At 34.0% G+C, this 15,455-nt stretch overlaps 4 protein-coding genes across 4 annotated transcripts; all 4 read left to right on the top strand.

Annotated features, from left to right (window-relative positions):
• Positions 1-883: 883 nt before the first annotated feature.
• On the top strand, positions 884-3,419 carry LOC110725050 (GDSL esterase/lipase At1g29670-like). The gene is made up of 4 exons (XM_021904523.1): positions 884-1,450; positions 2,152-2,382; positions 2,546-2,786; positions 2,905-3,419. Exons 1-4 carry the CDS (start codon positions 1,046-1,048, stop codon positions 3,126-3,128), a joined length of 1,101 nt encoding a protein of 366 aa, XP_021760215.1. The 5' UTR covers positions 884-1,045; the 3' UTR covers positions 3,129-3,419.
• A 1,082-nt stretch (positions 3,420-4,501) lies between these two features.
• Positions 4,502-7,127, top strand: LOC110725099 (GDSL esterase/lipase At1g29660-like). Its single transcript, XM_021904568.1, has 4 exons — positions 4,502-4,921; positions 5,795-6,022; positions 6,233-6,479; positions 6,910-7,127. Exons 1-4 carry the CDS (start codon positions 4,502-4,504, stop codon positions 7,125-7,127), a joined length of 1,113 nt encoding a protein of 370 aa, XP_021760260.1.
• A 2,851-nt stretch (positions 7,128-9,978) lies between these two features.
• LOC110725293 (GDSL esterase/lipase At5g45670-like) lies at positions 9,979-12,228 on the top strand. The gene is made up of 3 exons (XM_021904784.1): positions 9,979-10,655; positions 10,851-11,078; positions 11,347-12,228. Exons 1-3 carry the CDS (start codon positions 10,275-10,277, stop codon positions 11,824-11,826), a joined length of 1,089 nt encoding a protein of 362 aa, XP_021760476.1. The 5' UTR covers positions 9,979-10,274; the 3' UTR covers positions 11,827-12,228.
• Position 12,229: 1 nt separating this feature from the next.
• LOC110725292 (G-type lectin S-receptor-like serine/threonine-protein kinase At1g34300) lies at positions 12,230-15,455 on the top strand. Its single transcript, XM_021904783.1, has one exon. It carries the CDS (start codon positions 12,839-12,841, stop codon positions 15,164-15,166), a length of 2,328 nt encoding a protein of 775 aa, XP_021760475.1. The 5' UTR covers positions 12,230-12,838; the 3' UTR covers positions 15,167-15,455.

Here is a 15,455-nt window from a genome sequence, read left to right as displayed (position 1 = left end):
TCGCTAAAAGGCCAAATTTTTGTAGTGTTAGGAGCATAATCAAGTGGCCCATGAGCTTTATAAAAACCTTTTTTTTTTAGAGTGTTGCAACTATTATGACATTTCTATTTTAGGAAAGTGTTGCAATTATAAAGAAACGGAGGGACATTTTATACCATACTCGTCACTCGATGAGATGATGACAACCTATATAATTAATCCTCATGTACTCATTTGAGATATGATAGTATATATTTGATCGGAGTGATATAGATTATAGTAAGATAATTCTATGTCATTAGTTTAGGATATATTCTCTATGGCGGAGTAAGAAAGATTATTTTGCTTATAAATTATAAAGAAACATCATCACATGCAATTAGTTATACCATAATACATAAAATATTTAGATAAAGCCAATTGTGCCCAACTTGTATTAGATTATTAGCTAATAGAATTATTCAAATTATCCATTATGAATAACAGATGGGATCAATATTTAATTTTTTTCTTCATAATTTCGTAAGAAATCCCAACTACTTAATCTCCAAAATCTAAAAAAAAGGATAATTCATCCGCCGAATTCTGACGACTTGCCAATTTATTAAAGGTTATATTTAAGACCTCTTTCCTGTCTTACATACTAGCTTAGCAAAGCATAATACGAGTATAACAGTATACTTCTATTAATTATATATAACGCCATACCGTATTTCGTCAAAAAAAACAACACCATTTAATAATGAGGAAGTAGTACCCAAATATAATCCATATTTTAAATTTGATAAATCATGAATTAAATATTGTCTTTTCCAATGAATGTTTTGATCATTAATTTCAACACATCGTTATAAAAAAAAAAATTGTTTTTTTTCCCTTTTTTTTTTTTTTTTTTTTTTTCCTGGTGAAGGAAAGGGTATCTAAGCATTAAATTAAATCTTTAAAAAATTGAGTCATTGATTTTTCCACTTTCCAAGATTTAATGATCAATCTTCCTACATATACCTCTCTCTCATTTCATCAAAATATACATCAAAATAGCAAATTTATTAAGTAATTAAATTCCATGGCTATATATATAAGCAATAACATGAGAATTTTCTCCCTTTGTTTCTTTGCATTTGCTTGTTTTTGCAATGCAAAAAACAAGCCTAAAAACGGAGGCGGTTTTAAGGGAATATTCATTTTTGGTAGTTCAGTAGTTGACAATGGAAACAATAACAATGTTTTTGGTACCTTAGCCAAGGCCAATTATTTACCATATGGTATAGATTTTCGTATAAATGGTGCAACAAAAACGACGGGCAGATTCTCAAATGGGAAAAATTTTGCTGATTTTATCGGTGATTATCTTAAGCTTCCTCTAATTCCATGCTTTGCTGATACTCAAACTCAAAGGGATGCAATCCTTAACGGTGTCAACTTCGGCTCCGGCGGCTCCGGCATTCTAGATGAATCTGGCCTAGTTGCGGTAAATATAATTAACTCGCTCATTTTACTAAATCTAAGTTCTATACTTTTTCTATATATATACAAGTATTATATAAAACTATTCAATTGCAGAGTATTTATCTAAGTTATATATGGTGCGCGTAAACAAGATAAGCATAGTCACGTAATGATGTAATGCGTGTGCTAGTGTGTTTGATAATGTGCTAGTCATCTACTAGTAATAAGTAACAACACCCCAAAATAAGTTAACTATATTTGAATTGTTTTGCGTCACTTTATTTTATAGGAGGAAAAGTAGGGAATTGTTTGTTTATCCAACTATTCTGTTTTTAAGTACCACCTCCTTTTCCATGTTCATAGTGTCTATCATTTCAATAATATGCACATGATAAGAACTAGCAACGTGACGATTTCACATGTTACATCAATTAAGTTTAAAGGTTGTAAGCATGACAAGCTGCAACGTCCATGTAAACTTTTTACCAAAAATTGATATGCTTAAAAAACTCTAAATTTGTCTATGCTCTTCCATCAAATTTTTTTCAAAGAAACATAAATAATAGTTTGAAAGTCGTTTCTTAAGTCTCCATACGATAATATTATATCCTAACTTATCAAAAGAAATAATCCGAGAAAATTTACTATCAATATATGCAGCTAACAGTCAATAGTTAATTTATTACACAAACAAAAGAAGTCACAAACTCTGAAATAATACAGGGGAGGGTGATCAGCTTGAATGAGCAAATTACAAATTTTGAAGCAGTGACCTTGCCAAAATTAGAAATCCAGCTTGGATGTCAAAGAACAGAGATACTCCCTGATTATTTGTTTCTTCTTGGTGCTGGAAACAATGACTACCTTTTAAATTACTTTTTACTAGGACAGCTTACTCAAACTCCCCAAGCCTTTGCTGCAAAACTTATCTCTGCTTATTCTGCTCAACTCAAGGTAAACCATAATACCGCGTAGCCAGGTTTGATTGTCACCTTACTAGTTCATTTTATACTTTTAACGTGACAACTAATTCCAGATACATGGAAGGAGTATATGTCGATATTTGGCTAATTATTTTGATTTTGTTGCACTTTTAACGCGATTTGATATTTAATAGAGATTATACAACTTGGGAGCAAGGAATTTTTTACTGCTATCAGTGTATCCCTTAGGATGCAGCCCTGTTGTGAGCAAAGGCCAAGGATGCTTACCAGGACCAAATGCTGTCATTACTATATTTTATGATCAGTTGATATCTATGGTCAATCAGGTCAAACCCCAATTGCCTGGTTCTAATTTTATTGTCATCAATTCAGTGAAAATCATTACAGACATTATAAACAACGCGAATTCAACAGGTAATTAGTACAATTTCTATCTCAGATTAGTGATAACAATTAATTTTGCCGAACATAATATGGCTTATAATAATAAGCTCGATTATTAATGATTGGTATATATTTTCAATTTGTGTAGGTTTCAGTAATGTGAGTGGCCCTTGTTGTGAAGTTTCATTAAATGGGTTGTCTTGCAAAGAAAATGGTAATGTATGTGATGACAGGAGTAGCTATGTTTACTTTGATGGCCAACACAACACAGAATCTCTAAGCGCTGTCATAGCAAATAAGGCTTATACTTCTCGCTACCAGTCCGAAGCCTATCCTATCAATCTTCATGAACTTGCTCAAACCCACCTCTAAACTAGAACGATGTACAAAAACTCGACAATTTAGGGCTTTTGTATCTTTTTAATTATAATTATGGAATAGTCCCTTCGCATTATAAAGTAATTAATTTTATTTGCTAGTTTTTTTTTTCTTTTTCTAATAAGTATAGGAGGTATTTGGAGGAAAATTTATGAACTTCCTTGTTTTGTATGTATAATATTTTTCTTATAACATAATAAAGAGGAAACTTTTAATTTTTTATTGTATGCCCATGATAAAAAAATTACAAATTTAAACGAATTCCAAAACCTATAATGAGTAACACATTTTTTCTATGTTTTTTTCGGTCCATAAGCCAATTTTGCGGCATCAAATTTGAAGTGTTGAACATCACTAGAGAGTAGAGACACACAGTAGATGGCGCAATTATATCGATCGCTAATTATATGGAGTGGAATCCAACTGCCAATCTCGAGCTAACTCAACATGTCACATAATCTCCTTTCCTTTTTTGGTATTATATTTATTTATTTTCACATAAATATGATTGTCTCATAAAGTATAAATGATAGTAGTAGTATTGGTAAAGAAACTTGTCGAAATAAATACATTTGAAGTTCCAAATCAAGTTGAATCAATTAACGTAAGTATAGTAGTAAAATTGCTAGTCAATACTCAATACGGTCATACGGAGTATTTAATACAACATTAGAAGAAAATACTAAACGAAACTCTAAGAATTGTGAATATAAAATTGTTAAAAGAAGAGCTAGTTAACTAATTGTATTTTAAAACACCAATGACGCTTGATTTTACTATATATCCACAGGCTAGCTTGTACCATAACCCTCAACCGCTTAAGGTTATCCAAACTGTGTATAGCAATTCTCAAAATTTAAATCTACCAAACAAGCATGATACATTGATACTGTCATTTTCCAACATTTTCCTCTGTCTCTAAATAGTTGTAAGTTCCTATTTTTAAGGTTTCATCTTTATCATTATTTTCTATTCAACCATTACACATTGCTAAAAATATTACTAGACTTGATCCCAAAAAGAAAGTAAAAAACATAAAGTAGTATTATTACATACAGTATGTTTGAGAGAAATGTATTGTCAAAGTTAAAGTTAATCCAGACAAACATTATTGAATAAGGACACCAATCTTAGAATAAATGTATTAAGTGCTCACATAAATACAACCATGCAAATGTAAATTGTGCCCATAAAAGGGAAATGCAAAGGTTCACTCTACCAATTCTCTTGATAAAGAGAAGGTGTACCATTGACGAAAGCCAAAACCAGAGATGTACCAATAATAATTAGGTTAAGGTTATGTGTTTATTCGCACATGATAATTTTTTGAGACATAAATCAACAATCCTAAAACACACAAATATAGAATGTCTAGAACTCCAAATAGCAATTCCATTTCCATAAATCTCTTCATCACCCTTTCTTTCTCTGTATTAGCTAGCTATAGCAATGTCGTCGTCGACGCCTCGCCAACAAATTTAATCAATGGAAGTAGTTTGCGGGGAATGTTCATATTTGGCAGCTCAATTGTTGACAATGGAAACAACAATAATTTGTTTGGTAATTTTGCCAAGGCCAATTATTTACCATATGGTATTGATCTTGCATTGGGTCCAACCGGCCGATTTTCGAATGGAAAGAATGTAGCCGATCTTATTGCTGATCACCTTAAGCTTCCTATTGTTCCACCCTTCTCTGATCCTAATACTAAGGGTAAATCTATTGTTCATGGTGTTAATTTCGGGTCCGGTGGTTCGGGCATCCTCGATGTAACTGGTGTTTTACTGGTAAACATTATAATTTCTTTTTAAAGGAATTTTGATTTGTCATGGTTTAATTTAATTCTTGCATTGCACTCCCACCAATAAAAGAACACATTAGGGCACATACTAGCTAGATTCTAATAATGAGTTTAATTAATTTCCTCTATTGAAATTCTTCAAGTTTTGTATATTTTAGCTATCAATAATGCTTTGAAATTATAATTGAAATTGCATTGATTCACCACAATAATATATAAACTCTTGGAGTGTAAGATCAAAATTATTTTGCATGAACCTATTTCAATGTTTTTGCCAAAAAATCAAAATTAATTTAAAAATTTGTATGAATGTTAAGATTGAATGAAAATGTAGAAGTCGACTTGTAATTATTTATTCCTTGTTCATCTTAAGATTGATTAACAACTATTCGTAAATTATGGAGTATAGTAGTTGACCCATTTATCATGCAATGATTTTTAAATAGAGTAAAAATAGTTGATCTTAGTTAAAATTCATTTTTAAGAAGGAACCAACTAAGGAAGAAATTGACTTTAAGTAAGCTAATCATGTTTAAAGACCAATGTATTGCCGAGTAATATTAAATTAATAATAGTGGGAAAAAAAAAATCAAAGTGTGTCAATTATTTTGAAATGGATGAAGTAATAACTTAAGTAACAACCTAAGTTTTATAAATTACCGTACATATAAGTAGTTACATTATGACATGACTCTTGTGATTTTGGTGACTTGTGAGTTGTGAGTCATTTAATTACATTATGACATTTACTCATGTATCATTATTTTGTAACCTTTTTGCCTGGGACGTTGAGTTAATATTATTGATGGACCCTGTATTTTCTCTGTTTTACAAATATATCTTTGCTTTAAATAAACAGGGTGTTACAAGTATGAACAATCAAATTAAGAATTTTAGGAACAAGATTTTGCCTCAATTGGAGACGGAAATTGGGCGTAAAGCACACAAAATACTTCCTGAGTACTTGTTTTTGGTGGGAGCTGGAAATAACGATCACTCTTCCTATTACCTCTTGCACCAAAACATCATTTGGACCCCCAAAGTCTTTGCTGCTAAGCTTATCAGTAACTTGCTTGCTCAACTCAAGGTATTGTTCACTAACATACATGATCATTTATTATCACCTGCCAAATGAAATTATTCATAAAAGGTTCCCACTACGTAATATAGTCTTTATAAAAGTAACATATGTACATCTGACCAAACTAAAGAAGCCATAATAATGTAAAATAAATAATTTATTTATCTTATGATAACTAAGTAGGTAATATGTTGGTGTGTAATCATATTATTACAGGAGTTATACGATTTGGGAGCTAGGAAATTCTTACTGTTATCTGTGTATCCAGTTGGGTGCAATCCAGTTTTAGCCAAAAACAAAGATAATTGCGTAAAAGAACTGAATGCAGCTGTTTATTTATATCATGATCAATTGTTGGTTATGGTTAAACATAAGATTGACCAACATATGCCTGCTGCTCAATTTTCTGTGGTCAACTCGGCCAAAATCATCACCGGCATGATACAAAATGCGAACGCATCAGGTACTTATCTACTCCGTATCCCTTTAAGGAATTATACATTTTGTGTATGTATTACGAGTACATACATCAATTCAGATTTTAACAAGATCTACCGTTTAAATCAAACTTCTTTGACAAAATTATGCGTATATCATGTGTTAGCATATACTTGTACTTCAAATTAAATTTACTACCTCCGTTTCATATTTTTTTGTAACTTTGAAATATTTTATATCTCACAAATAATACCCAAAGTTGCAAAAAATGTGAAAACGGAGGTAATAGTACATTTCAAATTTTCAAATGATCATTTGGATGTACGTGGTAGGATAATTAACCTATATAACTAACTAATTGTGCGTGCGTGCGCATCTATATCATACTTCCAAAATAGAGTTTTGAGTAGTTTGTAGTTGTAATAAGTTGTAACTAGGTGAATTAATACGCACAGGTTTCACGAATGTGGATTTTACTTGTTGTGATACTAGCATGCTGGGAGGTCTTTGCAAGAAGAAGGGTAAAGTTTGCCCAAAGAGGGACGAATACGTTTACTTTGATGGCTTGCACCTTACCGAAGCTGCCAATGCTATCCTTGCAACTAAAGCTTACAATTCCATTGATAGCTCTGAAGTTTTTCCTGTTAATCTTGAAAAGTTGGTCCAATTTTAAGACCAATCTTGCCTTTGCTCTCTTGTATTTTTTTCTTCTAATCATTATTTCGTGACATTTTTATGCATGAGTTCAAATAAGAGTTTGTACATATTGGAATTTTTGCAACAATAGTTGTGCTTCGATCTTCCGATCCCCCTTTTTCTCTTGAATGTGTAGTCCATACTGTAAATTTTTTTTAATTATAATAGGAAAATTGTAAACTAATAATCCCACCTTTAGTCGATCTTCCATAAACAATCCCACCTTTTGAAATTTCAGAATCAATCCCACCTTAAACCCCCATCTTCCCTTAACAATTCTTTACCGATTGGATTGTTTTGATAACCGGTTTTCATAGGTTATAAGACACGTGTCAGGTTTTAATAGGTTTAACCTTTTTTTTTAAAAAAAAACAAAACTAATAAAAAAATAATATAAAAAAAACAAAACCAAAACCCCCAGCCCAACCACCGTATCCCTTCCCCATCCCGCCACCGCATCCCCACCCTTGCTTTCCCCGGCAACCCAACCTACCCCTTCAAGGCGCCGGAACCCAACCCCTGTAGCCCGAAATCAGCTCCTGCAGCCACCTAGCTTCCCCTAAAACCCAACCCAATTCGCAGCCCAGAACCCCTCTTTCTCCTTCTCCTTCTCCTGCTCTTTCTCTCTTCTCTGAATTCATCAATTCATTCCCTTTCAATTCGATTTTTCAGATGATTGAAATAATAATTTGCGTTTAATTTCAAACCAAAAACCGAATTGGAGACGATGGGTGACGTTTTACGGGGTCGGAGTAGAGTATTTCGTGGCTAGGGTGGAGTATTTCGTGGCTGAGGATTGAGTTTCAAAAAAAAAAAAGGCCTAATTAATCCAAAATCTAATTAAGGATTAAATTAATTGGTTAAATCAGAGGGCAAGATTGAGGTCCAATCTGGGACTTGAATGTTTGTTATGATCAGCGGTGGTGATCTCACCATCATCGTCATCATTGACGTCATCCATCTTCCTCTTCTTCTTCAAATTGTTGATATTATAATCATCAAATTTGGATATTTCTGGATGAGGTTGCAGAAAATCAATTGCAGATTTTTCAGAAGAAACAGGCAGCTGTCGATCTCGATCACTCTCCTGCTGATTCTGATGAGAAAGAACCTGTCGAAAATCCTCCCATTTGAAGGAAGGCATCCAGGTTGTCCGAGTATCTGTAGCAGAACCTTTATAATTATAATTCAAATTCACATCACTCTTATTCTTCATCTGATTATTATTATTATTATTATTATTGCGATTCAATTGAGGTTGATTTTGATGGCGGAATTGATGATGATTTCGAGGTTCATTGAATCTTCTAATTAATTCGTAAAACTTGTCCATCTTCTTTTCTTCTTCATCGTCGTAATCAAATTCCTCTGCTGCTGCTGTTGATGTTGCTCTTTCCTTCTCCATTTCTGATTTTATCAACCTAACAACTTTTGAGATTACCAAACTTTGTGTTTAGGTTTCTGTTTTCGTGGTGGGGGTTGGGTTTTGGGGATGGTTATTGGATTTTCCGGCGTGGTTGGTGAGTTCGTGGTGGCTTGGTGGTGGGGGTGGCGGTAAGGAGTGAGTGTTGGGTGGTGGTTGGGCTGGTGGCTTGAGAAGGAGTATAGTTAAAAAAAATAGATAAATAAATAAATAAAATAACCTGCTTAACAAGTTGTAGGTCAGTGGGATCGTTAGTGGAAGATGAGGATCAAAAGTGGGATTATTTCTGGAATTTCAAAACGTGGGATTGTTTATGGAAGACCGACTAAAGGTGGGATTATTAGATTACAATTTTCCATTATAATATCGTTTGATTTATATAGTAAATTAAAGTTCATCCAAACAAATCGAAAAAAAAAAAAAAGACCAACTATTTTAGAATATATGTATTAATTGCTTACAAAATTAAAGCCATGAAAATGAAAATTGTCCCTGTAATATTATCTACGACTCACATGCATGCATTCATGCACATTATCATTTAGTTTTTTTATGTAGTAATTTTTTTTTTGGGTGCGTGTATTCACACATTATCATTATTTGAGACATAACTCAACCTACTAATTAAACACAAGCATATACTATGTCCAGACTCTAAATAGCAATTTCATTTTCATAAATTTACAATCAAAGCTAATAGATGAATGGTGCAAAAAGTCAAACTGTGATAATTATTCATTGTACAAAAATAGCTAATGAATGTTAAAGTGAGGCACGTAAATAATGTCGTCATAGTCCATATAGTACAACTAAACAAAATGGAGGAACATAGTCTATATATAGTACAACTAAACAAAATGGAGGAACTAATCATAATGTAAACTGTTAGTCTCATCTAAGCAACATTTACTTTGTCCAAAATTAAGAGGGATGAAGTATGGAGTATCACTTTCCTTCAAAAAAAAGAAAAAAAGTATGGAGTATCACTTATACTTCGTAACGTATAAGATTGTACAGTAATATCTAAAGTATTTCCCTCAAAAAAAAAAAAAAAAAAAATTCCACTTTATCAATATTTTCTACTCCGTAGCATACTAGTGATACGACTAGAGTAAAACTTTTTAAATGTAAGTTATAGCTTACAATTAACATGCATGTGTTATGGGAATTAAATGTGTTAGAAACTTATACTCCGAACCGTGATAAAATTATTTTCATCTTGGGGATGAGTGATTGTATTGGTAAGGAGGATCATCATCAATTTGCGTGCATGCTCATAATTTTGACGGACTCCTAAGTTTTGGACAACCTTATTTATGATCCTCGTATATATTTTGCTTAATTATTCAATTTTCAAATATCATGTCCTTAAATCAAGATCTCAATTATGAATTTGTAGCACTTCTTGTGGCAAAAACTCTTCAAAAATAACTTACAAAAATAAACATACGTGGGACAATTTTATGGTTAGGAAAGCAATTGTACAACAAATTACTAGGAAGACAATTTCAATTCATTAGTTAAAGATCCAAGACAATCTCAATTCAGTTACCATGCAACACTGTAAAATCATACCTCCTTTGTTTTCACAAATCACACAATCACTTCTGCTCAATAGTGTTACATACATCGTCTCCCCGCTCTCCATTTCTCTAGTATCCCCTTAAGAGCACTCGAAAAGCGAAAAAATACGTACGTACCATGGCTAAAAGTTCGCTATTGTGCATAATTCTCTCTATTTTTTTGCTTGTAGTAAGGTGCTCATCAGCTTGTGATAACAACACTGGTTTAAAGGGGATATTTGCATTTGGAGACGACGTCGTTGACAATGGGAACAACAATAACATTCCTACAATTCACCTAAAGAGCAATTACATGCCCTATGGTGTTGATTTCCCATTCGGCCCTACGGGCAGGTTTAGCAATGGTAAGACCATTGTTGATTGTGTCGCGGATAACCTTAAACTTCAATCTCCTCCACCTTACCCGGATTTTTTCCACAAGGGTACCCCTCTTCTTGATGGTATCAACTTTGGCTCCTCTGGCACTGGCATTTTCGGTATTACCGGTGGACTCTTAATAGTAAGTTTCAATTTATTTTTTTCCTAAGTATTTCAATATGATAACACATATTTATTCATTTATTTAGTTTAATTTGTCTTGTCATACAAATGTCAACTAATTTAGTTTGATGGTCATGCCATATCTTTAACTAATTGTATTAAAATGTGATCGATACACTCATCTTATTACATACAATGTCATCTAATAATACAGGGAGTTCAACATATGGACCAACAAATAAACAGATTTAAGAACAATATTCTGCCAAAGTTGAAGGATATGCTAGGATGCAGTGGAGAAGTCATACTTCCTCGGTATTTGTTTGTGATCGGAGCAGGAAACAACGATTACTCTTCGTATTACATATTGAAGCAATACTTATTCATAACTCCCGAAGTTTTTGCTGCCAATCTCGTCAAGCAATACGTTGAATACATCACAGTAAGCATATCGATCCTAGATAAAAACACATATACTTCGTATATATATATACATGCGCGCATGTAATAATATATAAAGTTAGGACTTAGCTTGTTCGTTACATTACAAGTTTATTACAATTTATGGACAGTTTTCAAATGGCTACAATAAAATTATGGCCACTGAGTGAATCTCAACCCTCCATTTAATAAAAAATTCATCATATTCATCCATTTAGTTGACTTTAAAATACACCTTATTAATTTGTTTTATATAATTAATATTGCAGGACTTGTACAAATTGGGAGCAAGAAAATTCCTATTGATCTCAACATATCCACTAGGATGTGGTCCTGGCATAGTACAGGAAAGAAAAGAATGCGTAAAATTTCTAAACGATGCATCAGCAATGTTTTACGACCAACTACAAATCGCGCTTAAGCATCAGCAACAAAACTTTCTTGATGCTGAATTTTCAGTCCTTAACTCGTTCCAGCTTCTCTCAGATATTATAACTAACAATGCAACAGCAGCCGCAGCAGGATTTAAGAATTGTAATTGCGCGTGCTGTGATACCAACCTAGGAGGTACTTGTAAGAAGGCTGGTAAAACATGTCTAAACAGAAATGAGTATTTGTACTATGATGGAATTCATCTTACTGAAGCAGCAAATTGCTACTTAGCTAGCAAGGCTTTCGACTCGGCTAATACTACCGAAGTTAGTCCGGTTAATGTTAAGGAGTTGATCTCAGGCAAGAACCATAATTAGGAGGAGACTTTATCTTAGACGTAGATCAAGATTTAGGATCAGAGACTATCTTTCAGTTTCTAGCTTAACTTTCTTTTAGTTCGTTTTTTCGCTTTATGTTTTTTTTCCCTAAGCAGTTTTGTTCTAAGTCGTTGTACATGATCAATTTTGGAATAAGAGTTTGATTTTTTTTAGCAAATTGTGCCTTCTTTGGTTTTTCATATAGAAAAGGACTTCTAGCTAGGTTCCGAAAATAATTAAAGGTTATAGAGTGACCGATTTATTTTATGATTTCTAACGCGGTCACTGGTAGCTCGATTACCTTCCCTAAAAACATGTCTAATAACACATAAAATAGTTGAGAATTGTAAAAATGATCAAAACTCTAAAAGCAGTTTTTTTTTTTTAGTTACTCTTGTTTAATTTAGATTTATTATAAACTTCATATTAAAATCCATCATAACACTACATTTATAAAGCTATTAACCCTTAAAAAATTACAGATTGAAATACACGTTGAACATTGTACAATAAAATTACCGTATAATCGGGTCACGATATTGAAATTATTGTATTAAAAAATCAAAGAAAGGAACACGAGGATATTAAAAAATTTAGAATAGTCAAAAGAAGGTTCCCCAATCCCCACGGTCTTGAAAAGTCTCACTTCTAAGGTTCCATCACCTTCTTCTTACTATGTTTTCCATTTCCCGCTGTATTTGTCAACAAAATATACAGAACACCTGAGAAAACAAACAAAACATTTTATCCTTTTTAGTCCTTTTTTATGGCTTACTTTTCCTTTGCCTCGAGTACTGCCACCCTTTTACCCTTCAACTCCAACAACATATTACAGTTTGGCAAATGTCGATGTCGAGACCTCAGATCAAACCCGTCTACGTTACTGTTACTGTCGCTCCTTATACGAGTAGTTCTCTATACATCAAAAAACAGTTGGGGGTCATTAATGCAAGATTAAATGCTGAATTGATACTTCTTGTGATTGAGAAACCAACTTTTCAAAAACATAAAAATGAATATCAGAAATTTTCTGATTTTTTATCCTCTGTTTTTCATTCCATTATTATCATCATCCTCTGTTTTTGCAGCTGATATTCTTCCAGGCTCTTCTCTTTATGCTTCGAGTAAAAACCAAAAATGGTCATCACCCAGAAATACTTTCTCTCTCCTCTTTCTTCCCATGACTCCGACCACTTTCTCTCTCTGCATTGCATATGGAGGATCCGTTTCAATCTGGGAACCCGCCGGAAAAACCGACGGAAATTCCTCTTTTCATTTCCTTTCAGACGGAAATCTCCGGCTAATTAACGGCTACGGCGAATTTTTATGGCAATCAAACACTACCCATCTCGGAGTTACTCATGCTACCCTTGAAGATTCTGGTAATTTCGTACTAAAAAATGGCTCTGTTTCATTGTGGCATTCTTTCGAACACCTTACGGACACTCTTGTTCCTTCTCAAAATTTCACTGTTTCTGATGCTTTAACTTCTGGGTTGTACACTTTTAGTCTTGATAGAAGTGGGAATTTAACTTTGAAGTGGAATAATAACATATTATATTGGAATTATGGGGTGAAATGTATTAATACTGTTATTTCCAATTTGACAAACCCTAGTTTAGCAATTAGGCAAAATGGGATTTTATCTCTTTATGATCCTAATTTGTCTAATCCAGTTAACATGGCTTACAGTAGTGATTTTGATGATGGTAATGAATTTAGGTTCTTTAAGTTGGATAGTGATGGAAATCTAAGAACCTATAGTGTTAGCAATGGAATTACTACTGTAAAATGGACTGGAATTAGTGATCAATGTGAGGTTTTTGGGTACTGTGGGAATATGGGAATTTGTACTTATAATGTGACTGGTAATCCTACTTGTTCTTGTCCATCAAAGAATTTCCTTTTCGTCGATCCTACTGATAGTAGGAAAGGTTGTAAGAGGAAGGTTGAGATCAAAGATTGTCCCGGGACTGAGACCGTGTTACCTATGAATCATACTCGATTCTTGACCTATCCACCGGAGTCATCTGCTGAACAATTTATTTTAGGTACTACAGCTTGTAGGTTGAATTGTCTTTCTGGCAGTGGTTGTGTTGCCTCTACTGTCATGGCTGATGGTACAGGATACTGTTATATCAAAACATCAGGTTTTGTTAGCGGATATCAGTCTCCTACGATCCCTGGAAGTTCATTCGTGAAGGTTTGTGGACCGATTGAGCCAAACCTGCCTATGATACTAGAGGGATCAGGCAATTCTACAAGTTGGAAACTGCATTCTTGGATAATTGTTGTTCTTGCTTCTTTAGGTACATTGGTTGGGTTATTCATATTAGGTGGTGTCATTTGGTGGACGTATTTTAGGAATAATCCCAAGCTTGGTGGGTTTTCTCCTCATTATGCACTACTCGAGTATGCATCTGGGACTCCTGTGCCACTTTCATACAAGGATCTTAGGAGGGTAACCAAAGGGTTCAAGGAGAAACTTGGAGCTGGGGGATTCGGAGCTGTTTACAAAGGAAGTCTTTACAACATGGCTGTTGCGGTGAAGCAACTTGAGGGTATCGAGCAGGGAGAGAAGCAGTTTAGGATGGAAGTCGCGACTATCAGTAGCACTCACCACTTGAATCTGGTGAGGCTGATTGGTTTTTGCTCTGAAGGCGGTCACAGGCTGCTAGTCTACGAGTTCATGAAAAATGGTTCCCTTGATAAGTTCCTCTTTGTAGGGGAAAATCAATCCTTTAACTTGAATTGGGAGCAAAGGTTCAACATTGCAGTTGGTACTGCAAGAGGGATTACTTACCTTCATGAAGAATGCCGTGATTGTATAGTTCATTGTGACATAAAGCCGGAGAACATTCTCTTAGATGATATTCTCAATGCCATAGTTTCCGACTTTGGACTTGCAAAGCTCATCAACCAGAAAGAACAACAAACTCGCAAGCTTACAACCTTCAGAGGGACAAGAGGATATTTGGGGCCAGAATGGCTTGCTAATCTGCCAATTACATCGAAATCTGATGTCTACAGCTTTGGGATGGTTTTATTAGAGATTGTCAGTGGTAGGAGAAACTTTGAAGTTTCAGTGGACACAAACATGACAAAATTTTCCATTTGGGCTTATGAAGAGCTCGAGAAGGGTAATATAATGAATATAGTCGATAAGAGGCTAGGTGAAGAGTTTGATGTGGAGCAAGCTAGGAGAGCTCTTCTAGTAGGCTTTTGGTGCATCCAACATCAACCATCTCAGAGGCCGGTGATGGGGAAAGTGGTGCAAATGCTTGAAGGAGTTATACCTGTCGAAAATCCACCTCCTTTGAAGACTAATGAGGAAGATTAAGTGGATTTATGTACTAGCATTTGTGTTAGTACCAGCATTGGTGCATCTTCTTCAGTGCAAAAATCCTTTGTCTCTGAACGTCCGTCTTCTTCTCTTCTACAGGAAGAAAATGATATGAACAGATGAATTATTACACTTTGCATTTTCTAGTATTATTCTGCTATGCAGTTTGATACAGAGTGATGCAACCTTGTTTGTTGTAAAATTAGTAGATTATCATTCATGATTAATGATGTATGTATTAGTGTATTTACCAAATATATAATTGTTTGTATTGTTCATCACTTTT

Source organism: Chenopodium quinoa, unplaced genomic scaffold, assembly GCF_001683475.1.
Source record: "Chenopodium quinoa cultivar QQ74 unplaced genomic scaffold, ASM168347v1, whole genome shotgun sequence".
NCBI classification, from domain to species: Eukaryota; Viridiplantae; Streptophyta; class Magnoliopsida; order Caryophyllales; family Amaranthaceae; genus Chenopodium; species Chenopodium quinoa.
The sequence above is the reverse complement of the archived record's forward strand: the minus strand, read 5'-3'. Positions and strand labels throughout refer to the sequence as shown.